The following is a 19247-nucleotide window of genomic DNA, read 5'->3' as shown; positions in this document are numbered from 1 at the left end:
CGAGACGATTTTTTTCCTTTTTGTGAGGGGTCTAGGGGCCGCCCAGCGGGTCACAGGGTGGCGAAGCCCCCCTGTGGAAAATAAATATAGCAAATTTGCAATCTGCAATCGAAAGGGGGGCAGTAAGTTAGTGATCATGCGAGCGCCGTAGGCGCGAACCGATTTTTTTTCCGATTTTTAAGTCTATTAAAAAAATTTCCTCCTCCGAAAAAAGGTAAAATTTACCTAGAATAGGTATTCACTTTAAAAACTTATTATTTTCCTTAATAACTGACAGATTTTTAACTTTTCGAATCTGATAGAATGTGTATCTAAAGCGAACCCTATATGCTGCTAATTTGTCGACAACAGATGCCAGTGCCGTTTCATGTTATACGATGTTTCCACATTCGTACCTGTCGGTAATTAGTAATACTCTATTCACGTTAAAACCGCGCATTCTTATTCATGTTGTGTTTCTGTCTTGTTCTCATTATGAACTCAATCAACTTCACAAATTATCATCAACTTATCGAATTTATGTGATGAAGTTAAGCAAAATTTCGTATTAAGATATAAATATTGACTTACCAGGCTAGTGCAGACGACCGACACACAGGTCTGAGGATTGATATACTAGTATAAAAGTCGGAATGTTCCGGATGTAAAAGATAAAGTTTTTATCGTTGCCTTCAAGAAAACATTTTCGGTTCGAAACATTTACATATATTTATCGAAATGAATATAAAAATTTGTATTTTTCCCCTTTTTTTAGATTTTGGATGTCAAAAAGTGGGGGGGGGGGGGGGGCAAGAAGATATGTTTGCCCCCCCCCCCCCCCCCCCCTCCACTCTAAAAAGTGGGGAGGGGAAAGCCCACCCCCCCCCACCCCCCACCCCCGCTTCCTATGCCACTGCCTTATGTTAATTGTGAAGTGTCCCAACATTCATAACTAGATACACGTAGACGTATCGCGCACGGGATTACCGCGTGAATACAATGACAGACAATGGGTCCCAAATAATGCACGAGACAACATCATACGGCCTCTCGGACTCTAAAGTCAAGACTCCTAAAACAAGACATGTAATTGCTTCATTGTAGCATGTTATAATGAGGAAGTCGTATCGTCCCAAGACGGCTTATGGAGCAAACTCAATTAAACTCAAAAGAGTTTAAAACAAAACGTATACATAATGGAATGTACAGCTCATCATATTAAAATACCATCAATACAATATTGAATGTTGTACCAATCCTCACGGTAATGACAAAGTTACCAATATATTTGTCATAGTTTTACATTTGCATGTACGTCATTCCCATTCATAGTATATCTGTTATAAATCCGCCTGTGAACCCCAAATCAGAGTAATTAATTTTTACGTTAATCAAACAAGCGAAATAAAGTATCTTTGTCTCGTCACAGTGAACGACCAGTTAAAAACGGCGTAAAAAGTATCTTTTTTTCTTGCAACTGTGAACACCAATCAAAACCGGCGTAATGTATCTTTGTCTTGTAACTGTGAACGCCAATCAAAAACGGCGTAATAAAGTATCTTTGTCTTGTCACAGTGAACGACCAATCAAAAACGGCGTAATAAAGTATCTTTGTCTTGTCACAGTGAACGACCAGTCAAAAACGGCATAATAAAGTATCTTTGTCTTGTCACAGTGAACGACCAATCAAAAACGGCGTAATTAAGTATCTTTGTCTTGTCACAGTGAACGCCCAATCTACAACGGCATAATAAAGTATCTTTGTCTTGTCACAGTGAACGACCAGTCAAAAACGGCGTAATAAAGTATCTTTGTCTTGTCACAGTGAACGACCAATCAAAAACGGCGTAATAAAGTATCTTTGTCTTGTAACTGTGAACGCCAATCAAAAACGGCGTAATTAAGTATCTTTGTCTCGTCACAGTGAACGCTAAATCAAAAACGGCGTACTTAAGTATCTTTGTCTGGAAACTGTTAATGCCCAATCAAACACGACGTAATAAAGCATAATTGTCTGGTTACTGTGATCGCCCAATAAAAAACCTCTTGTCCATATCTACTGTCAGTCCACAATCTCAGGCTGGACGACATCTGGGAGTATAACCAGAATACACTTAATCAGTGACTTTAACAATACAAAACAAAACAAAACACGGGGATGTCGTCATTCAATGACCAAAGTTGTCAATAGGGCAATGCATATACGAAACCAAACCAAGACTTTCCATTTTTTCTTTTTAAATTTAATTAATTAATTTATTAATTATTTATTTATTTATTTATTTATCTATTATTTATTTATTATCATTTATCTATTTATTTAGTTATTTAGTTATTATTTATTTATTTATTTATTATTTAGTTATATATTTATTATTATCTATTTATTTATTTATTATTAGTTATTTATTATTTATCTATTTATTCTATTTACCCTGTCGCTGATTCTTTAATAGTATGATTAGTTAAGGTGTGAATCTGCATTAACATCTAAGCGGCACCATCACATTAGAAAAGATGAGCTGAAGCATTCGATTTACCTTACACATTACACAATCTTGTCCATGCCAGTTGACATTCATATTGCCCATGAATGTCATGTATGAAAGTGCGCAATCAATTGATTTCTCATACCTATGTCCGAGAGGTCCCCACATAATATCAAACACCATCCCATGAAGATAGGTAAATCCTGCTGATCTATTTTAAATCCTATATATCGAATGCCTTTAAACTATTGATTCTTGGCGCTTAACTAGCGCGGTCAGAGTCGAGACAGTGGCAGTATAATACAGCGCCCTCTATCTAAGACGGTGTATCGCTTCAGACCCACACAGGTTTTCTCGCGCTCAATACAAATGGCTGCAAAAACGGGTGAAAAGATACCAACAGCGAGCGTGTCCCCTCAGCAGGTTAGCTCCAGTAAAACGACAAGTGTCAAAGTGGCCGTTAAAACTGTCCAGGAAAACAAATGGACAGAAAACACAGCGAGTATAACGCCAGATGATTCTGGTACCGGGAACACCGGAACCGGAAACACAATCTTAACGGTAGTCATCCTCATCCTCAAGTTCTGTGTACTGGGCATGCTCATTGCGGCGGTAGGCCTTCAGGTCCAGAGTCTGTTCAACTCCTACTGGGGGTACGATGATTATTTTGACTTCGGATACGAGGGTAGGATCTACCACAGTCTCTGGGGGTTCTACGAACTCGGTGACCCAAACCTGTTCAGCGTCCACAAGGAAGGAAGTAAGAATTGTTTATTTATATTTTTGATATTTTTTTTTTTCATTTATTTGTCATTTAACCGTATTTTTTTATTTGATATTCGCCACGCTGGCTATGATTTATTGCGGTCGTTGGAATACATGCATGCACTACTCGCGCGCGCACGTTAGTGCAGGCAAAACACATCCGACGTGATCGGTTGGATTTAAAGATAAAAAAATATTCTTATCAGTTGCGATGCCGGGTCTGTGGTGTTTGGTTTGTGTATTGGAAGTCTGCCTCCATGATAGTCATATTTTAGAACTACAAGTTCGAAATCAGGTAAGGATGAATTGCTTGCCATTGGCCAATTTTCACTCATGAAATCTAGTTTTATTTTCATATTCTTTTTGATTTGACGAAATAGTATTTAAATAATGTTTTCATATAATTTGAAAAATATCTTAAATTCGTAAGATCGTAAACATGATCGGCATAAACAAGTTATTATGTAAACACAAAAAGAAAACAATAGTAAAATTATAAGATATAAATAACTCGTAAAATAACAAGTGAATCACTTATAGAATTATTTACGTAATCGTTGCCAAAGTGTAGTTATCAACGGTAAGCAATCCAACTTAGCCTATATTACAGCGGGTGTTCCGCAAGGTTCAATCCTTGGCCCACTACTTTTCTTAATTTTCATAAATGACATTGTTAATAACATTAGCTGTGCTATAAAACTGTTTGCTGATGACACATCTCTGTATGTCATCGTAGAATCTCCACATCTTAGCGCTAACCTGTTAAATGATAACCTTAGTAAAATTAACGAATGGTCTAAAACATGGCTTGTTAACTTTAACCCTTCTAAAACTCTAACAATGACCGTAAGCAAAAAAACTAACAAACCGATCCACCCTTCCCTATTCATGAATAATACCATACTTACGGAAGTCACCTCACACACACATCTAGGTATCACACTCTCAGCTAACGGAAACTGGACTGATCATTTACAGCACATTATAAGCAAAGCCTCTAAAAAAAACTAGCTGCCCTTAGAAATCTCAAATTTAGCATTGATCGGAAATCCCTTCAAACTTTATACTGTTCATTTATTAGACCTTTAATAGAATATGGAGACATTGTCTGGGACAATATAACATTAGGCCAAAGTAAATTATTGGAAAGTATACAACTTGAAGCTGCTAGGATCATTACCGGGGCTACAAAACTTACAAGTCACGACCGCCTATATTTAGAGTCTGGTTTAGATACTCTTGTTAACAGAAGAAGAAAACATAAAATTATTAAATTTCATCAGATGGTTCATGGCCAATGTCCTACCTACTTAACAAACTTGCTTCCAGCTCGCCACTCCAATATCCACTCCTACAACACAAGAAGAGCCGACTCCTTCAAATTAATTCCCTGCCGAACTAATCTCTTCAAAGACTCTTTCCTTCCCTCTTCTGTTGTTCTGTGGAACGCACTCCCTGAGGTCATAAAAACTAACCCCTCTATTATTAATCTTAAAAAATTCCTCAATGCTGGCACTGAAACCGTACCCCTATATTACTATCGTTGTAAAACTAGACACAGTCAGATTCACCACGCACGACTCAGGATGCATTGTAGTTCTCTGAACAGTCATTTATATATACGCAATCTAGTTAACAGTCCCCTGTGTTCATGCAACTTATCTGACGAAACTACAGAGCACTTCCTTCTTTACTGTCCAAACTACCAGCACATCAGAATTCAATGTTTTAGAAACTTACCTCCCGACTACAATGTTAACATTTTATTATATGGTAACCCTGATATGCCAGACCAGTATAACGAAAATATCTTTGATATTGTTCAAACATTTATTATGCATTCTAAAAGATTCTAGAGTCACTGGTACACGTCTAACATCACATTCTTATAATGTGTGCTTTTTATATGCGCAATATCTATACGTACCGAAAACACCATACGATTCCATACCGCAGACCTGGTTACCGATATAAGGTTGTAAGGTTGTAATACAATTATTTCGGTTAATACATGTGCAAATATATTTATATGCATATATATATATTAAGAAATTAATCCTATCGGTAAATCCATGTAACAGTTTCCTCTTCTCAACCCCACACGCTTTCCTCCCCTCCCCGCACCCCCTCACTACCTGTATTATATAATGTAGTCCACTTTGTCAGTACCGTCATTTTGCCAATATGTTACAACTTATGGAGACAGATTAATATAAGTACACTGTACTTGTTTCTGAATCCGATCATTTTCTTTTATGTTGCTGTACTACATGTTGTATCGAATCACGAATAAAATACAATTTAAACTTATAGAATACAAATGGAAAGTTTAAGAATATATATACGAAATAATCAATGCAAATTATTTTCTTTACAATACAGTTGTGAAATATAGAATATAAAAAGATAATTATACAATACAAATTAGATATGAATTATATATTAATTACAGAACAAAAATACATTGTAATATAAATATTTCAATTTCTACTCAAGTTGGACTCAATGAAACTACCAAACTTAATCTGTTTCATTTGCTCATGAATTTGACCAGATTAACACTGATCAGTGCGTATGAATACATGGTTAAAATCCTTCCGCGGAAGAATTTCACTTTTTCTACATTGTTGTTATAAACATGGAATAATTATTAAAATTATCAAATTCATAATGTATTCTTGTATTTTATGAAAGGCCTGATATGCTAAATACTACTTTTTGACAAAATAATGCTGTTTTTAATCCTAAAATTGCGGACTATTTTACTCGACCGACTAGACATGCACAATCCGGAACTCCTCGGGCTTTTCCGCATTTGGACTTGCACATGCTTCGAGACATTAATATCTAGACCGACTTTTTTATTCCAAAAAAAAACAAAACAAATTGAAATATAAGGATTGAATCTTCGCAGTTCATTAAATTTGTCTCAAGAGCAACTCAATTCATGACCCCATGAAATCGACCAAATCAAGATTCAATCCTTAAATAAATAGAGGATATCTAACAGCACAATATCTTCATTAATTTAAAATATATTTCACGAGTGGGACTAATATTTTGATATTTTTTTCACAAGAACGCTAATGAAAAATATCAGAAAAAAGTGATATTTTTCAACGGTGAAAACAATTACTTTCATAGAATGATTTTTTTTTTTTTTAATATTTCACTGGTAAAAAATGTCATAAAAAGCGTATTGATTACAAATAGAAAATACACAATATAAATAAAAACACAATGAATATCAACACAAAATCATTGAATAATGCAACGTTTGGCATGTCATACTGATCCCCCCATGTCATTTTGACTTACTATTAGTTATCAAAAGCTTTATTATTATTATTATTATTTTTGTTGAATTTATTTATTTATTTGTTTATCTAATTATTTATTTATTTATTTGAAATTCATTGATTAATTTGATATTTATTTATTTATTTATTTGATATCTTTATTTATCTATTTGATATCTATTTATTTATTTATTTTGGTTTGCTGACTAGAGAGGTTGCTCAACAATGTCTTTATCCAAACGACTTACTACCATTTTTTGTACTATTTCACTGTAAATAGATTTTGGTCAATCCTGAAAGTCCACTTATTACACACACTACCATTCAAAACATACGTCCTCTTTCTCATATGATTAGAGCTTTCCATGATTTTGAACACCTGAAAATGGCACAGACACATACATGGAGGATGAAATCGTAAGAATGTTCAGTTTGACAATACTGTATCAACTAACTTATAAGAATTCGCTGTGCCCCTCCCTCTCTTAGCCGAAAAAGTTTTGTGTTCACGAGGATGGGTGTATTGAAACGTTTATCAGAGGAGGTGACAGAAACCTTGGATAGTCACTGAATTTCAGATACTGATATATTAACGATGAGTTATTTTTAGATAACATAAACTATATTGACCATGTCAACTGGATAATCGAAATCAAGGACTACTCAACACTAGCCGCTCACCTCGATCTTTAGCTGCAACGTAAACCAGCATGGACAGATTACAACTAAGCTGCATATTACGTGTGATGATTTTCTAACTTAATTTTCCATTTCTAGATAGTATCATACCCGCTTTTCTTATGTTGTTTACATGTCCTTATTTCCTTGTGTGATCAGGCGTACTCGATGATTGTTGGTTTGTTGGTATACCTTGTGATTCCGTTGTCATCAAGCTAGTTCTCAATTTGAGAATGTGACGAGTGTCATTGATGGAGCGAAACACGCTTAGTCTCCCGAAACAATTGGTCCTCTTCCCTTGTACTGTTTCAGGGGTCTCTAAGAAAATTTATGTTTTCTTCATATTTTACCATCGTTTCATCGATTTTGATTTAGACTTACTGTCTATTTGGTTGTAAGTTTTCTATGATGTTTTAAAAGAATTGCTAAAGAAACGTTCCACCACGTGGTGTCATTATACTGAGTTAACTCCCCTGTCTCCACATTTATGTCTATGTTATGTTCCAACACGTGTTGTCATTATACTGAGTTAACTCCCCTGTCTCCACGTTTATGTCTGTGTTATGTTCCAACACGTGTTGTCATTATAATGAGTTACCTCCCATGTCTCCACATTTATGTCTGTGTTATGTTCCAAAACGTGTTGTCATTATAATGAGTTACCTCCCCTGTCTCCACGTTTATGTCTGTGTTATGTTCCAAAACGTGTTGTCATTATAATGAGTTACCTCCCCTGTCTCCACGTTTATGTCTGTGTTATGTTCCAAAACGTGTTGTCATTATAATGAGTTACCTCCCCTGTCTCCACGTTTATGTCTGTGTTATGTTACACCACGTGTTGTCATTATAATGAGTTACCTCCCCTGTCTCCACATTTATGTCTGTGTTTTCTTACACCACGTGTTGTCATTATAATGAGTTACCTCCCCTGTCTCCACGTTTATGTCTGTGTTTTCTTACACCACGTGTTGTCATTATAATGAGTTACCTCCCCTGTCTCCACATTTATGTCTGTGTTATGTTACACCACGTGTTGTCATTATAATGAGTTACCTCCCCTGTCTCAAGGTTTATGATTGATATGTTTCAGATTGGCAGGACTGGAAGAAACCAATCATCAAGTTCCAATGTATTGCCTTGGCACTCGGTCTAGCTGCAACCCTATTACAGCTGATCCTGGTGACCTTGACCTTCGTCCATCCCCACAAAGCTGTGAAGGTCGCTCTGTTAGCCGCGGTCATACTTCTTGCCCTAGGCGGCGGTGAGTAGTGTTATCAAAATATCGTATTATTGATGGAACGACTGTAATGTTCTGAGGCGAATGATTATTTTCATATTAACCTGTTTACACTCTTACAGTATGTATATATAATATTGACGTGAAATAATGCAAGATAATGCTGTGATTGAAATGTCGACGTGACGTCATTGTATTGTTGCCGTGGCGTCATACGATTGTTGAGAACGTGATAAGAGCAACTGTAGCTTTTCTCAACCCTAGGGGAGGTAAGAAATTCTGTTACCCTGGACAGGGATATCCACAGGTTTACCCTAGGCAACACAAGCTCTTTGCACGTTCTCAACAATTGCATGACGTCACGGTGACCAAGCAATGACGTCACGTCGACAATTCATTCAGGTCACGTCAACATTTCCTTGCAATGATGTAACGTTCATATTAGAAGAGGGTATACATGGTAAGAGAAAAATAATCATTCACCCCCATGGGAGTGAGACAGGGGAATCTCAACCCTCGGGGTAAGATACTTAATCTACTAAAAGGGATGAAGGATTTTATTAATCTCACACCGATACTTAAGGGGGTGAAAAATTGTATCTCACAGCGGTAAAATTGCGGATATCCATGTCTAGGTATGAAAAAAGAAAATATCAAACAGGCATAAAGAAATGTCACTCCTAGGATAAGTTTGACGTACTGTTTGTGAATCTCGACGGTTAAGGTTTTTTCTTCCGACATCACAAACACAGGAGTGACATCTTTCTTATCAGAAAATTGGATCTATCTAGAGAAAGCATCCTCTCCTCCTTCATTATAAAGAAATGTGAGACTTACAAGTAAGACACATAAGACATACTAATGTTAGACACACTGATGTAAGACATACTCATGTAAGACACACTCATGTAAGACACACTAATGTAAGACACATAAGACACACTAATTTTAGACACACTCATGTTAGCTTTTAAGACATACAAATATGTGACACACTAATGTTTGCCACATAAGACACTTATGTAAGACACATTAAAGTAAGACACACTGATATAAGACACATAAGACACACTAATGTAAGACACAATTATGCAAGACGCATAAGACTATAATCTAAGACACACTGATGTAAGACACATAAGACACACTAATGTAAGACACATAAGACACACTAATGTAAGACACACTAAAGTAAGACACACTGATATAAGACACATAAGACACACTAATGTAAGACACACTGATATAAGACACATAAGACACACTAATGTAAGACACACTGATATAAGACACATAAGACACACTAAAGTAAGACACACTGATATAAGACACATAAGACACACTAATGTAAGACACACTAAAGTAAGACACACTGATGTAAGACACATAAGACACACTAATGTAAGACACATAAGACACACTCATGTAAGACACACTCATGTAATACACATAAGACACACTAAAGTAAAACACACTGATATAAGACACATAAGACACACTCAAGTAAGACACATAAGACACTAATGTAAGACACACTAATGTAAGACACACTCATGTAAGACACATAAGACACACTAATGTAAGACACACTAATGTAAGACACACTAATGTAACACACACTAATATAAGACACACTAATGTAAGACACACTAAAGTAAGACACATCAGACACACTAATATAAGACACACTAATATAAGACACACTAATGTAAGACACACTAATGTAAGACACACTAAAGTAAGACACATAAGAAACACTAATATAAGACACACTAATGTAAGACACACTAAAGTAAGACACATAAGACACACTAATATAAGACACACTAATGTAAGACACACTAATATAAGACACACTAAAGTAAGACACATAAGAAACACTAATATAAGACACACTAATGTAAGACACACTAATATAAGACACACTAAAGTAAGACACATCAGACACACTAATATAAGACACACTAATATAAGACACACTAAAGTAAGACACATAAGACACACTAAAGTAAGACACACTAATATAAGACACACTAATGTAAGACACACTCATGTAAAACACTCATGTAAGACACACTAATGTAAGACACATAGGACACACTAAAGTAAGACACACTGATGTAAGACACATAAGACATAATAATGTAAGACACACTAATGTAAGACACACTAATGTAAGACACACTCATGTAAGACACACTAATGTAAGACACACTCATGTAAGACACACTCATGTAATACGCACAAATGTAAGACACTAATTTAAGACGCACTAATGTAAGGCACATAAGATACACTGATTTAAGACACACTAATGTCAGACTCATAAGACACACTAAGTAAGACACACTAAGTAAGACACAATAAGTAAGACACACTGATGTAAGACACACTGATGTAAGAACACATTAGACACACTAATGTAACACACACTAATGTAAGACACACTAATGTAAGACAAATACGACACTGATGTAAGACACACTAATGTAACACACACTAATGTTAGACACACTGATGTAAGACACACTAATGTTAGACACACTCATGTAAGACACAATAATGTCAGACTCATAATATAATGCAAGATAATGCTGTGATTGAAATGTCGACGTGACGTCATTGTATTGTTGCCGTGGCGTCATACGATTGTTGAGAACGTGATAAGAGCAACTGTAGCTTTTCTCAACCCTAGGGGAGGTAAGAAATTCTGTTACCCTGGACAGGGATATCCACAGGTTTACCCTAGGCAACACAAGCTCTTTGCACGTTCTCAACAATTGCATGACGTCACGGTGACCAAGCAATGACGTCACGTCGACAATTCATTCAGGTCACGTCAACATTTCCTTGCAATGATGTAACGTTCATATTAGAAGAGGGTATACATGGTAAGAGAAAAATAATCATTCACCCCCATGGGAGTGAGACAGGGGAATCTCAACCCTCGGGGTAAGATACTTAATCTACTAAAAGGGATGAAGGATTTTATTAATCTCACACCGATACTTAAGGGGGGTGAAAAATTGTATCTCACAGCGGTAAAATTGCGGATATCCATGTCTAGGTATGAAAAAAGAAAATATCAAACAGGCATAAAGAAATGTCACTCCTAGGATAAGTTTGACGTACTGTTTGTGAATCTCGACGGTTAAGGTTTTTTTCTTCCGACATCACAAACACAGGAGTGACATCTTTCTTATCAGAAAATTGGATCTATCTAGAGAAAGCATCCTCTCCTCCTTCATTATAAAGAAATGTGAGACTTACAAGTAAGACACATAAGACATACTAATGTTAGACACACTCATGTAAGACACACTAATGTTAGACACACTCATGTAAGACACACTAATGTTAGACACATAAGACACACTAATGTTAGACACACTCATGTTAGCTTTTAAGACATACAAATATATGACACACTAATGTTTGACACATAAGACACTTATGTAAGACACACTTAAAGTAAGACACACTAATGTTTGACACATAAGACACTTATGTAAGACACAATTATACAAAACGCATAAGACTATAATCTAAGACACACTAATGTTTGACACATAAGACACACTAATGTAAGACACATAAGACACACTAATGTAAGACACACTAATGTAAGACACACTAATGTTAGACACATAAGACACACTAATGTAAGACACAACTGATATAAGACACATAAGACACACTAATGTAAGACACACTGATATAAGACACATAAGACACACTAAAGTAAGACACACTGATATAAGACACATAAGACACACTAATGTAAGAACACTAAAAGTAAGGACACACTGATGTAAAGACACATAAGACACACTAATGTAAGAACACATAAGACACACACTCATGTAAGACACACTCATGTAATACACATAAGACACACTAAGTAAAACACACTGATATAAAGACACATAAGACCACTCAAGTAAGACACATAAGACACTAATGTAAGACACACTAATGTAAGACACACTAATGTAAGACACATAAGACACACTAATGTAAGACACACTAATGTAAGACACACTAATGTAAGACACACTAATGTAAGACACACTAATGTAAGACACACTAATGTAAGACACATCAGACACACTAATGTAAGACACACTAATGTAAGACACACTAATGTAAGACACACTAATGTAAGACACACTAATGTAAGACACATAAGACACACTAATGTAAGACACACTAATGTAAGACACACTAAAGTAAGACACATAAGACACACTAATATAAGACACACTAATGTAAGACACACTAATATAAGACACACTAAAGTAAGACACATAAGAAACACTAATATAAGACACACTAATGTAAGACACACTAATATAAGACACACTAAAGTAAGACACATCAGACACACTAATATAAGACACACTAATATAAGACACACTAAAGTAAGACACATAAGACACACTAAAGTAAGACACACTAATATAAGACACACTAATGTAAGCCACACTCATGTAAAACACTCATGTAAGACACACTAATGTAAGACACATAGGACACACTAAAGTAAGACACACTGATGTAAGACACATAAGACATAATAATGTAAGACACACTAACGTAAGACACACTTATGTAAGACACACTCATGTAAGACACACTCATGTAAGACACACTCATGTAAGGCACACTCATGTAATACGCACAAATGTAAGACACTAATTTAAGACGCACTAATGTAAGGCACATAAGATACACTGATTTAAGACACACTAATGTCAGACTCATAAGACACACTAAAGTAAGACACACTAAAGTAAGACACAATAAAGTAAGACACACTAAAGTAAGACACACTGATGTAAGACACATTAGACACACTAATATAAGACACACTAATGTAAGACACACTAATGTAAGACACTGATGTAAGACACACTAATGTAAGACACATAAGACACACTAAAGTAAGACACACTGATGTAAGACACACTAATGTCAGACACACTAATTTAAGACACAATAATGTCAGACTCATAATAATAATGCAAGATAATGCTGTGATTGAAATGTCGACGTGACGTCATTGTATTGTTGCCGTGGCGTCATACGATTGTTGAGAACGTGATAAGAGCAACTGTAGCTTTTCTCAACCCTAGGGGAGGTAAGAAATTCTGTTACCCTGGACAGGGATATCCACAGGTTTACCCTAGGCAACACAAGCTCTTTGCACGTTCTCAACAATTGCATGACGTCACGGTGACCAAGCAATGACGTCACGTCGACAATTCATTCAGGTCACGTCAACATTTCCTTGCAATGATGTAACGTTCATATTAGAAGAGGGTATACATGGTAAGAGAAAAATAATCATTCACCCCCATGGGAGTGAGACAGGGGAATCTCAACCCTCGGGGTAAGATACTTAATCTACTAAAAGGGATGAAGGATTTTATTAATCTCACACCGATACTTAAGGGGGTGAAAAATTGTATCTCACAGCGGTAAAATTGCGGATATCCATGTCTAGGTATGAAAAAAGAAAATATCAAACAGGCATAAAGAAATGTCACTCCTAGGATAAGTTTGACGTACTGTTTGTGAATCTCGACGGTTAAGGTTTTTTCTTCCGACATCACAAACACAGGAGTGACATCTTTCTTATCAGAAAATTGGATCTATCTAGAGAAAGCATCCTCTCCTCCTTCATTATAAAGAAATGTGAGACTTACAAGTAAGACACATAAGACATACTAATGTTAGACACACTGATGTAAGACATACTCATGTAAGACACACTCATGTAAGACACACTAATGTAAGACACATAAGACACACTAATTTTAGACACACTCATGTTAGCTTTTAAGACATACAAATATGTGACACACTAATGTTTGCCACATAAGACACTTATGTAAGACACACTAAAGTAAGACACACTGATATAAGACACATAAGACACACTAATGTAAGACACAATTATGCAAGACGCATAAGACTATAATCTAAGACACACTGATGTAAGACACATAAGACACACTAATGTAAGACACATAAGACACACTAATGTAAGACACACTAAGGTAAGACACACTGATATAAGACACATAAGACACACTTATGTAAGACACACTGATATAAGACACATGAAACACCTAATGTAAGACACACTGATATAAGACACATAAAACCACTAAAGTAGACACACTGATATAAGACACATAAGACACACTAATGTAAGACACACTAAAATAAGACACACTGATGTAAGACACATAAGACCCCACTAATGGGAAGACACATAAACACACTCATGTAAGACACACTCATGTAATACAATAAAAAACCCCAAAGTAAAACACATGATATAAGACACATAAAACACACTCAAGTAAGACACATAAGACACTAATGTAAGACACACAATGTAAGACACACTCATGTAAGACACAAGACACAATGTAAGACACACTAAAGTAGACACACTAATGTAACACACACTAATGTAAGACACACTAATGTAAGACACACTAATGTAAGACACACTAATATAAGACACACTAATTTAAGACACACTAATGTAAGACACACTAATGTAAGACACACTAATGTAAGACACATAAGACACACTAATATAAGACACACTAATGTAAGACACACTAAAGTAAGACACATAAGACACACTAATGTAAGACACACTAATGTAAGACACACTAATATAAGACACACTAAAGTAAGACACATAAGACACACTAATATAAGACACACTAATGTAAGACACACTAATATAAGACACACTAAAGTAAGACACATCAGACACACTAATATAAGACACACTAATATAAGACACACTAAAGTAAGACACATAAGACACACTAAAGTAAGACACACTAATATAAGACACACTAATGTAAGCCACACTCATGTAAAACACTCATGTAAGACACACTAATGTAAGACACATAGGACACACTAAAGTAAGACACACTGATGTAAGACACATAAGACATAATAATGTAAGACACACTAACGTAAGACACACTTATGTAAGACACACTCATGTAAGACACACTCATGTAAGACACACTCATGTAAGGCACACTGATGTAATACGCACAAATGTAAGACACTAATTTAAGACGCACTAATGTAAGGCACATAAGATACACTGATTTAAGACACACTAATGTCAGACTCATAAGACACACTAAAGTAAGACACACTAAAGTAAGACACAATAAAGTAAGACACACTAAAGTAAGACACACTGATGTAAGACACATTAGACACACTAATATAAGACACACTAATGTAAGACACACTAATGTAAGACACTGATGTAAGACACACTAATGTAAGACACATAAGACACACTAAAGTAAGACACACTGATGTAAGACACACTAATGTTAGACACACTAATTTAAGACACAATAATGTCAGACTCATAAGACACACTAATGTAAGACACACTCATGTAAGACACACTAATGTAAGACACATAAGACACACTAATGTAAGACACACTAATGTAAGACACACTAATGTAAGACACACTCATGTAAGACACACTAATGTAAGACACATAAGACACACTAATGTTAGACACACTCATGTAAGACACACTAATGTTAGACACACTAATTTAAGACACAATAATGTCAGACTCATAAGACACACTAATGTAAGACACACTAAAGTAAGACACACTGATATGACACATAAGACACACTAATGTAAGACACACTAAAGTAAGACACACTAATGTAAGACACATAAGACACACTAATATAAGACACACTAAAGTAAGACACACTAATGTAAGACACATAAGACACACTAAAGTAAGACACACTAATGTAAGACACATAAGACACACTAATGTAAGACACATAAGACACACTCATGTAAGACACACTCATGTTATACACATAAGACACACTAAAGTAAAACACACTGATATAAGACACATAAGACACACTCATGTAAGACACACTCATGTAATACACATAAGACACACTAAAGTAAAACACACTGATATAAGACACATAAGACACACTAAAGTAAAACACATAAGACACACTAATGTAAGACACAAGACACTAATGTAAGACACACTGATGTAAGACACACTAATGTAAGACACATAAGACACACTAAAGTAAGACACACTGATGTAAGACACACTAATGTAAGACTCATAAGACACACTAAAGTAAGACACACTAACATAAGACACACTAAAGTAAGACACACTAATGTCAGACACACTAATGTAAGACACACTAATGTAAGACATATAAGACACACTAATGTAAGACAAACAAATGTAAGACAAAAAAATGTAAGACACACTTATGTAAGACACACTGATGTAAGACATATAAGACACACTAATGTAAGACACATAAGACACACTAAAGTAAGACACACTTATGTCAGACACACGAATGTAAGACACACTGATGGAAGACACATAAGACGCACTCATGTAAGACACACTAATGTAGGACACACTAATGGAAGACGCACTAATGTAAGACACACTAATGTAAGACACACTAAAGTAAGACACATTTATGTAAGACACCCTAATTTAAGACACAATAATATTATACATACTAATGTCACCCACTAATGTTAGACACATTAGAGTTATCATATTGTCATCTGATGAAGTCTTTACTTTTCCCATTTTTCTCCATCGAAGAGCCATCACGTGGAATACAATGTGGTGTATCGTACAAGGGGAGATAACTCCCCGTCTAATTCCTTAGTGTTATAACTAAACTTGAATGAAGGTTACAATTTGCAGCCAAGCATAAGTGCTATCGATGTACCAAATATCAAATCTGTATGTTTCAAGATAAAGGAACAGAAACATTTTAGAACAACTTTGGGAGGACTTTGAATTACATCACGGTGATTGGTGTGCACACACTGTTTCTACTGTCAACATTACATCTATCACATTTAAAGATTAGCTCCCGCCCTGACTAATATATCATATTATTCAGATTTATGGGTTTGTTTTACCTCAACTGGTCTTCCTTCAAAAGTGATCATGTTTTGTACAGATTATCTAATGAATTTTTATCATGTATTTTTAAAATAAATATGAAACCAAATAAAAGTTTAAACCTAATCGTGTTCTCTTTTAAGGAGGATTAGTCGTAAGAACAGTGACCGAATTTAAGAAGTCCAGACCATTTCTCGGATTCGGTGCCAACGCTATATCATCCACTACCATACTGAAGACGATCACGCAGGACGGATACACACAGGCCTTCGCCAGTGGCGCCACCTACATCGCGACAGCATTTCTGTCGGTTATTCTCATCGTGTTGGTGGTTGTCAAGCACGCCAAGGAACCAACCGCCGTAACACCTTTAAAACCCCCACAAGAGGCGTAGATACGTGTCACTGAACTTTGTGTACTACGTCAACTTTCTGTCAGCGTATATACACATAAACGTCACAGTTGTGTACTTCGACTGCATTACGTCACTAAATTGTGTTGACTACGCCAGTGTTTTGTCAGTGAATTATGTGTAGGCGTGATATATTTGGTTGTCGAAAGCTTACTTCAGTTCGACAGAATTCAAACATTTCCTTGCGATTTTAATTTTTTTATACTTAACATCAACGCATCTTAAGCATTTATAAATCCGTATTTATTTTTGTTCATTAGTTAAAGAGGAAAGTAAGTACGTAATTTGCCCGTTATGCAGTGAATTCGTCCATATAATATCCTTGTAAGTGTTATAACGTTTTTAATGGATTGCGCCACTCAGATATTGATTATGACGTCATACTTTGGACCATGCCATTACGTCGTATAATGAAAATGACACAACAAAATTGTCGTCTACGTTTGTTTAAGGCTTCCACAATTTGACAAGTTTTCTGATTTGTGCGATAAAAAGTATCTTACATTTCACGAAAATGGAAGAACTTCCGCGACTCGATTCATAATATTTCATATAAATAAGAACTCATTTGAGATCCGATATCTGTAGCATGTGAAGTCCATTTTTTCATCGAAAAGAGGATTTTTCTTCAATTGTGATGGTTCCATCGCTCGGCGGTGTTTAAATGCACTGGTATTATAGTTGCAGACTTGTTAATCGGATGATGTTGAAGTATAAAGTTTCAGCGGCATACATGTACTTCAATATATGTACTCTTAAATAATCAAAATATATATTTTCTTGAATAAACTGTTTCCATTCCGGCTTGTCCATATTACCATCCTTATACAAGCCGACCATCATCAGATTGTTGGCTGTTGTTATCGCCCTCCGTCCGTTGTCCGTCCGTGGTCCGTCCATGGTCCGTCAGTCCGTCCGTCCGTACTCACTCAGATATACTTATGGGGTGAATTAACGATTCATTCCCTGCAAATATCTTAGTGGCCTACAGAAGATAAAATTTAATGTAATTTTGTGTTTTTACCATAGTTCATCATTAATCCTGACTGCACTGTTTTTTTAGCGACTAAATGAACGGAAATTAAATGTGATGTCCACAGTCCCATAAATCTTGTGCGTTGCACCCCACAAGTTCACAGACAAAAGACTACACCCCACACCCCATACGAAAGAAAAGTAAGTCAATCTTGTCATTACGTCCGTCCGTAAACAATCCTTGTTATCCCTATTTCTCAGAAAGTTCGGGATGAATCTTTCCCAAATTCCCTATGTAGGTTTCCCTTGAGTCCCTAGTTATGTATCCTTTATTTTGAGAGTTATCAAAAAGCAATTGATCGCCGACAGGCGGCCATTTTGAATTTCAACATTTGAAGTTTGTTATTATTCAAAG

General features: G+C 35.7%; 1 protein-coding gene across 1 annotated transcript; it reads left to right on the top strand.

The window, feature by feature from the left end:
• The first annotated feature begins 2768 nt into the window (after window positions 1–2768).
• On the top strand, window positions 2769–18658 carry LOC117316414. Its single transcript, XM_033870976.1, has 3 exons — window positions 2769–3228; window positions 8301–8471; window positions 17589–18658. Exons 1-3 carry the CDS (start codon window positions 2838–2840, stop codon window positions 17837–17839), a joined length of 813 nt encoding a protein of 270 aa, XP_033726867.1. The 5' UTR covers window positions 2769–2837; the 3' UTR covers window positions 17840–18658.
• The last annotated feature ends 589 nt before the right edge of the window (window positions 18659–19247 follow it).

This window comes from Pecten maximus, chromosome 18 (assembly GCF_902652985.1).
Source record: "Pecten maximus chromosome 18, xPecMax1.1, whole genome shotgun sequence".
Taxonomy (NCBI): domain Eukaryota; kingdom Metazoa; phylum Mollusca; class Bivalvia; order Pectinida; family Pectinidae; genus Pecten; species Pecten maximus.
Note: the sequence above shows the minus strand (reverse complement) of the source record. Positions and strands in the feature narration are given on the sequence as shown.

What these genes read in the sequence shown, in the direction of transcription:
- LOC117316414 (XM_033870976.1), top strand. Translation starts at nt 2,838, where the DNA reads ATGGCTGCAAAAACGGGTGAAAAGATACCAACAGCGAGCGTGTCCCCT. An exon ending in CAGCGTCCACAAGGAAGGAA is followed by an intron (nt 3,229 to 8,300) that starts GTAAGAATTGTT and finishes GATATGTTTCAG; the next exon opens with ATTGGCAGGACTGGAAGAAA. An exon ending in ACTTCTTGCCCTAGGCGGCG is followed by an intron (nt 8,472 to 17,588) that starts GTGAGTAGTGTT and finishes TTCTCTTTTAAG; the next exon opens with GAGGATTAGTCGTAAGAACA.